The following is a 7,791-nucleotide window of genomic DNA, read 5'->3' on the forward strand; positions in this document are numbered from 1 at the left end:
TTTTAAGAGGTTGAATCACTTAGATAGTAGCTCGTTTCACAGCTTCATATGTCCACCATGATGAGTCGTGCGTAAGGTCTTTAATTAAAATCAATTTTGAGTCGTGCGTAAGGTCTTTAAAATCGATTTTTCCAACGCAATATAGCTGAAAATTTTGTTTTTTCCATCTCCCGATAACCAAGAGAATATCGGTAATTTCACATGTTATCGTGATATTTTGTAATATCTCACCCTAGTCTTCAAATATTTTAGACAAAAGTCAAATATACACGGGGGAGGATCGAACCTTGGTTCCCCAAGGTATTTGTTTTATTTTTTTACAATCTTGTATATATTACATAAAAAACTGGTACACCCTTTTTATTTCAAAATTTTAACCTTTTCCATAGTTTCCGATATTTCAGTCAAAATATCCAATTTCTGGACAGTCAAAATATCCTCGATTGTCGATATTTTAGTCCTTGGTTGTGTGTGATGTGTAATTTTGCTTATCATACCTTAATTCATTTCCAAGCTTCCCGGCCACCCTCCTTTATAAAAAGAGACACTATACATAAATTCCATTTCGATGGAGCTTGTGGGTTGTGATCTAAATTTTGGACCTCTAAATCCGAATGCCACATCTAAATTTTGGAACTCAAATTTTATTAAAAAATATGAAGTACAAAAGTAAATATGTTCAACAAGTAAACGTACTAAAGTAAAGAGACTAGAAAGAAGACTGTGCCGATCCCAACTTGCCGGAAAGCAGTGAAGCTGCGACTAGGGTTGCGGGAGTTCGCCGCTCTAGGGATGACGACTCTGATGCCGAAGCGGAGAAGAAGGCAAAGTTCTCTATTGCGTGAGTACCCTTTTCATTGAACTCTTAGTAGTTAGGGTTTTTGGAAAGCTCCGTTGGGCTGCAACTTTCTGGAAGCAACGGTTCAAAGAAACGTGGCCGTCCACGTGGTAGCCGAATTAAGATGAAGTCAGGAGATGGAGGTTCTTCGCTCACGGTGCCTATTGTTTCCAAAGATACTGAGATTTTGGAGGTGGAGGGAGGAGACCTTACCTTTATTGTGGAGGATTGAGACTACCTGCAATGGCATTACATGGAGTTGGATCTTTGATTAACCTTAAGGTGGAGGGGTATACCATAAAGGTCTCTATCTAGACCCGAAGCCTCTTGGTTGATTGATTTTAATTTCGTGTAATATTGTCAAAGTAGGTTAGTTTTTTTGTTGAGTCAGCTTTTCATTCTGTTGAGTCAATTTGCTTTTGTTAAGTTGTGGATTTTGTTTTTTCATTCAGTTTGTTGCTTCTGTTGAGACTTTGGTTTATTTTGCATTATTTTTTAGTGTAACATCCTCTACGATCGTTATGATTAATACAAATAGAGTTATCCGTTTCCTTAAAAAAAGTAAATAGGGTAGAAAATATTGTAGATTACTATTATATAGTTGTTCTCGTACACTTTGAAACGGAGTAAGACCTCTCTTTATATTTAACCATCTAGAAATGATTATTCATTGGTAATTAACGTCAGTCATCACCTGGGAAACATGACATTTCCAAAGTGTACTGTGTTTTATTATTACTGCTGGCCCCTGACTGATGACATCATTACTCCAAGATACTAGACCCTGCATGTAATAAAATGTTGAAACAATTAAACTTTCTACTAATAACTTTAATGTTCAACCGAGTTAAATTATCCATTAAACTTTGTTAGGTTTCACGCACATTTAAGGGTAATATAAAACAAATGTACGAAGAGGTAATAGGCCGGTGCTTACTGAGTATACTCGATCTTGATTTTACCAGCATCAGGATTAGCAATGACAGTAAAGGCTTCTTTGGAGAGATCTATAGTTCCATGGCATCCCGGAGGGCAGTAATCGACTATCTTGACGACAACGCTGTTACCCTTGCAAGGTTGTGATATACCTTGGTTAGTGGCTCCAGTGCATTTCACTCTGTACTTTCTTCCACAAGCTGCTCTGTTGCCCCAAATGACATCGCTTGCTGCCGCTATCATCACCCCATTGTCCTGGAATCCGTAGCATGACGAAGCTGGACAAATATGAAATTTCATTTTCCAGTTACAATATTGCATCGATCGACTGCCAGATTAGTAAGTAATTAATATGTTTTTTGTTGTTTTTTTTTGTTCAGATGCTGATTTGCGTATGGAAAAAATTGTATACTTACGAACATAGGGAGGTGTATAGAAGGTGGCAGTTCCCTGGGCAGCAAACGTGAGTGAGGGAAGGCATACAACCGTGGCCACCATCACCACCATGACGAGAACATGGATTTTGAATCTCATTCGTTCCCTAACTAATGGCTAGTAACAAATACTGCAGTATAGTACGTACTTTGCGGCCTGGAGAAAAAAGCTTCAGTCTCTTGTGAAAATAATTGAACGCCTTCCTCCATCTTATATAGGAATTAGGAAGTTGACAACGTCATGCATGTTGCCTGCGTCACCTTACCAAATTTCTAGCCAGAGCAATATTAGAATGGTCCATTGCCTTCACACACTTGTGTAGAAAAACAGTTAAGACTATGCCTTCTCATATGTCGTGTAGTACAGCGTAGGAAAGCAAGGAGATCTTTACCTATAGGATGTTGTTTGCTAGTTGCATGCACAAAAGTCAAGTCTAAACCCTTAAGAGGGTTGGCAACAATTCCAAATAGGGTTGGCAACAAACACCTAGCATGAGTGCATGACTTGACAATATGTAGAAGATTCTTTTTTCTTAGAGCTAACTCCATTGTGGGTTTGGTAGGGCTTCATAATTTTTGGGATTAACTACGCAGTATGACGCTATTTCTATATTCATACCTAACTATCAACAACTTCCATTTTCATACATAAGGTTTCATTCTGTTAGTATTTTGATACCCTAATCACTAACAGTGCTATAAAATTTTGCTAAAACTCATAGGCGACTATGACAATTCGTGATCTTTGTAATTAAAAATAAAAATTATAAAGGAGTTGTATCGAAATCTTGGAGAATTTACAAAAGAAAAAAAAATTGAATATCTTAGGGATCATGTCAAAAACATACGCTTCCTTCCCCTTGGCCACCAAGAATACATTGAGATTTAAACTCCAATCAGCGTCAGTGGGTTTTAAACTTGGGTATGGGGGATCCACACTTAAGCTCTTACCAACTCGACCAAGAAGCTTGTTTTGAGATGGGCCATCTTGGCTTGTACATCATCAATGTCAAAGTTGGAGGCTCTTGTAAAAGATACATGTTGTGGAATGTCTGACCACAATCTGTCTATTCAATATATGTACTGTTTTTGTAGTGTTAAATAATTTTTAAATAAATTATTTTCTTATTAGTGTCAAATGAATTATTAACATTTTCCAGCTGATATTGTGTTTTTGGTCTACTAGTTTAGTTAAGTCTTCCCTTATAAATGAGAAATCGTGCGTTTGACTCATAATAGATTCATTGTTGTATCTGAGTTATTTAATTGATAAAAAGAAAAAACATTTTTCATTTGATCTATATAAACTTACGAATAGTTATTTGCATATTATAAAACATATCCCTAATTAAGCATACTAGCATTCACTTTGTACCATAATGACAATGTCACCATCAGGGCCGGTCTTGGGCCAAGACAAGCAAGGCCCATGTCTAGGGCTTCAAATTCGTAGGGGCCTCTAATATGTAGATGGTCCGGTGAAATTACGTGTTGTGAAGAACATGGTTTAGTGGTAAGCATTTATTGTAACTACTGGAGATCAGGGTTCGAGTCCCCAAAGTGTCAAGTGTCAGTTTGGTGTTTCCATTTTTCACTTTTTTGGTCTTTCTTTTATTGGGTCATTCATATCTTTTATATTTTGCATTTTAGATTTTTAGTTTCTATTTTGTGTTTGTGTTTGTATTCAAAGATGTTTATAGTCCTAATCCATATGTTTTACACCTTGATTTTTTTTAAAACTTTTTTACACTTTAATTCTTTTGAGTATTTAACACCTTATTGTTGTAAATATTATAATCTATGTGGATGTCCACGTAATTACTTATTAGTTATGTACTCTGATGTAATTTTACCTCTATATAAGGAGGCTAGCTAATCAGAATGAATGAGAATATTTCTACCTCCTTCCAACTATTCTCTCTGTGTCTTCTCTCTATCTTTTCTTTACTTTATGATACGTTATCAACACGACTCTACCTTTGAGTTGATAACGAACATTTTTTTTCTCTCCTTATCTCTAACTCGATGATGATCTGAAACCTTGGATACAACTTTGTTGTTTTTCATCGACTAGGTATTCTTGATCTACGAGTCTTAATTCCCATAAATCAATTCTCAGTTTTCTCAATTTCTGTTAGTTCAATTGCTAAATATAATTGGCAGCAATTCGAACATCATATGATCATCAATTTTCTTTTTGCTTTTTACTGTTACCGATAACAATTAGGATGGTGGGTGTTTGATACCATACCTGTCTGTGTTCATTATCTTGCAATTACAATAGTTTATTTTCTATATCTATTAGTGCTTGATTCGTTCATACATGGTGATCAAAGACCAAATTAATTAGTTTTCTATGATTGGATAGTTTATTTTACTGTTTAGTTTTCTATACCAAATTCCGTTTTTATTGGTTTTCATAGAGATGCATCAGTTATGTTTGACCCCATTCGTTCTCTAATATTCATTATACACTTCGACTATAACCAGATCTCTGGTTTCTTATGCCGTATCAACACCTCATGGTGTTTCTTGTAAATTGGCATTGGACAAGCGCAAAGAGCTTGATTTTGGATTTTGGACCATGGATGAGCGCAGCCATATACTTCTACCTCCTATCCGTGTCCTCATTAATTTATGAGATACCCAGAGATCAGAGTGATCAATTTTCAGGTCTAGTCAAGCATGATTCCCTTTAGAGAGCACAACGACATGAAAGAGCTAAGTCGCTCATACTTTCTGCTTGTGATTCATGAGTTTTATCATATGCTTACACGTTGATTTAACATGGTGAAACATGATACTGATTACAAGTAGACCAATTTTTGAATTCAGATCGAGACCTGAAGTCTTTTGATCGAATTATAGAGGGTGTGAAGTTCCTCAAATTACGAGATAGAGTTTCTTAAAGCTTATACAATTTGCGAGGGCCATAAGTTCCTAAACTTGTTCAATGATCGAAACCACATATTGTGATCCCTAATCATATGAGGGCCTGAAGTTCCTCACTTTTATTTCAATACTATGCTCTTGTGCAATTAGAGGAGAAAACAAAATAATAATATCTGTGAAGCTAACAAGACCAGAAATCTATGTATTTTATTCATATTTTGATTAATTTAACAAGACCAGAAGTTCTGTGTATTTTATTCATTCATAGAACCAGAAGTTTCCTATGTACAATTTATTTGCAACTTATTTGCTTTTTGTTCTTTTACAATTTTCTTATTTTGTTATATATGCACTTTCATTACTGTTGATCTTTCAAACTTTATTGTTATTCATACAAGCCAGCAGTCTTATATCTCGAACGTATGAATTTTACTTGGGTTACTCGAGCCTGAAGTTTCAAGCACTTGAATTATTTGAACCCGAAGTTTGACATACGAAATCTGAGAACCTATCATTCTAACATTATAAATTCGAACCTGAAGCTTCGATTTCACATATGATTGATGGCTCCAGAAGAGCATCCTTTTTGAATTAAGTGTTTAAGTGTCTCCAATACGATTCAAAATCGATTGATATATGATATAGATTATGCCAAATTTTACAGTGAACCAGAAGTTCATTGAAATATAATGTCATGGACCAGAAGTTTATTGAAATAAATACACTATTGATGTAATGACAAGTTACGTCATCTTTTGTCTACCATGTTGTGTGGAATCACTTACCAGGTTTGATAATTGCTAAAACTTAATTCAATCGAATTGTCTATTATCACACAATTGTTAGTTTTTCATCTCAATGAGACACCTCGTGCCATGAGGGGGAGAAATATTAATTGTTCTTGAAGAACGATATGTATTGGTGTTAGATACTTATCCATCATTTTCTTTTGATTTTGAGAAATGTCTCAGTTAGTGATTTGATAAAAGATCTAAACAAACGTATATGCTAAAACCATAGACGTCAACTTGGATTAAAGTCCAAGAGACCATCCATATTAACATAAATAGTCTAAACCCCATTTGATTTGTGGGATGCACATGTATCCAAGTGACATGGTTCTCTTGAAGAGAATGTCATGATACAATGTTAAATTTCCTAATACGACTAGTCGACTACACATACAAAGGTTGTAGGTACGCCATTAGAGAATGATATCTTGGTAGATATCAATGAATATAATGTTTTTGACCTCAAACTTGGTTTTGGTTCGCCACCAGCCAATGAATATCTCACTCGAAAGAAAGTGATAAAGCTTTAAACGCATATTTTCGAATGGTCATAACATGACAGTCTTCCCGCTGTTAGGGGGAGAATAAGTTTATTGTTATTTGAATAACGACATGAATTTGTGTGGAATGTATCCACTAGGCCTAAAGTTTTAAGCTCCTGAAAATGGAAGATTATACAGGTCTCTAATGGTCTACATGATATTACAAGTAAAAGATTCACATAATTCGCTAGATAATATTTGTCATAGAAGTGACAATATTTGCCCCAGAAATGGCATGGGTACCCAATATAAAAAATGCATGCATATAAGAATGTGTGAGATCTATGAATGATGATCATCTATGACAAATTACAAATGGTAGCTACCAAAGACTATTAAGAATTGTATTAATGGATGATATGCCACGTTTCGTCCAACTCAACACCTCTACACTGTGAGTCGAGCTTCAAGACCACCGAGAGTCGAACAAGGGAGCCAATGAGCTTCTATCTTAACCGGTTTCAAGCCTTGTCCCCGTCGCCGGAGGTGGAAAACCGATCGGGTCTCTAGGCCAAACTTCCAAGCTTCGATTCACCGCTTTGGGATCGAATCGGCTTGAACCAGTTGGATAAGGACGAAGGCAAGGAGAAGAGGAATCGATCTGAGCCAGTTTGGGCGACGTCAGACGGCTTCGGAAAGTCCGGGTCGGGTCGGTTGGAGAACTTAGATTCTCTCGGGGTCGGAGAGAGAGAAGGAGAGGGAAGAATTTGGATTCTGAAAAAAAAATGAGGACCAAAAGGAAAAATTCCTATTTATCCCAAAATTCCTGAAAAGCCACAAACTTCCGTTGCCCATAACTTCCTCGTACGAAGTCCGTTTTACATGTACCACGTGTTTACGAACTCGTATCGTCGTGCCCTACAACTTTCGTGAAAGAAGTTTCTCGAGAAACTCAATGAATAAAAAATCAACTTTGTGACCCTTAAATTAAAACCGTTTCGGGTAATTTATGCAACCGAACACTACCACTCTTCCTTCAAACCTTAAAAACACACTAACTTCTAACTCAAAAATTCCCAAATTGTTCTAGGATATTCTCTATGTGTGCCTTGGCCTTATGCCAATAGGATATGTAGTTAGACTAGATCTATGTATTCATATCCTTACCATATTGGTATTGTGTAATTCCCTATATAAAGGGCTCCTATCAATGAATAAGATGATGATTCTCTTGCTATCTCTTTGTCTCTACCATTAATCCTTCATCACGTTATCATGCACTTTGTTCTAACCCTAGAGTCAATAGCCCACCATTTGTTTTTCAAACCCTAAAATCGGGCAGCCTTGTTTTTCCCGATTTTCGACCAAAATTCCGACTGCCCTCCGCCGGAATTTTATATCCCCAGAAAGCTCTCTCC

General features: G+C 36.3%; 1 protein-coding gene across 1 annotated transcript; it reads right to left on the minus strand.

Annotated features, from left to right (window-relative positions):
• Positions 1-1,406: 1,406 nt before the first annotated feature.
• On the minus strand, positions 1,407-2,391 carry LOC101314673 (EG45-like domain containing protein-like). The gene is made up of 3 exons (XM_004302360.1): positions 2,191-2,391; positions 1,776-2,052; positions 1,407-1,622 (listed from the first exon to the last, which is right to left on the minus strand). Exons 1-3 carry the CDS (start codon positions 2,306-2,308, stop codon positions 1,616-1,618), a joined length of 402 nt encoding a protein of 133 aa, XP_004302408.1. The 5' UTR covers positions 2,309-2,391; the 3' UTR covers positions 1,407-1,615.
• Positions 2,392-7,791: the final 5,400 nt, after the last annotated feature.

The sequence above is a fragment of the Fragaria vesca genome, linkage group LG6 (assembly GCF_000184155.1).
Source record: "Fragaria vesca subsp. vesca linkage group LG6, FraVesHawaii_1.0, whole genome shotgun sequence".
NCBI classification, from domain to species: domain Eukaryota; kingdom Viridiplantae; phylum Streptophyta; class Magnoliopsida; order Rosales; family Rosaceae; genus Fragaria; species Fragaria vesca.

Excerpts from the sequence above, each read along its gene's own strand:
- LOC101314673 (XM_004302360.1), bottom strand. The coding sequence starts at position 2,308 with ATGAGATTCAAAATCCATGTTCTCGTCATGGTGGTGATGGTGGCCACG. Across the intron at positions 2,053-2,190 it reads CTATACACCTCCCTATGTTC|CTTCGTCATGCTACGGATTC; the intron begins GTAAGTATACAA and ends ATATTTGTCCAG.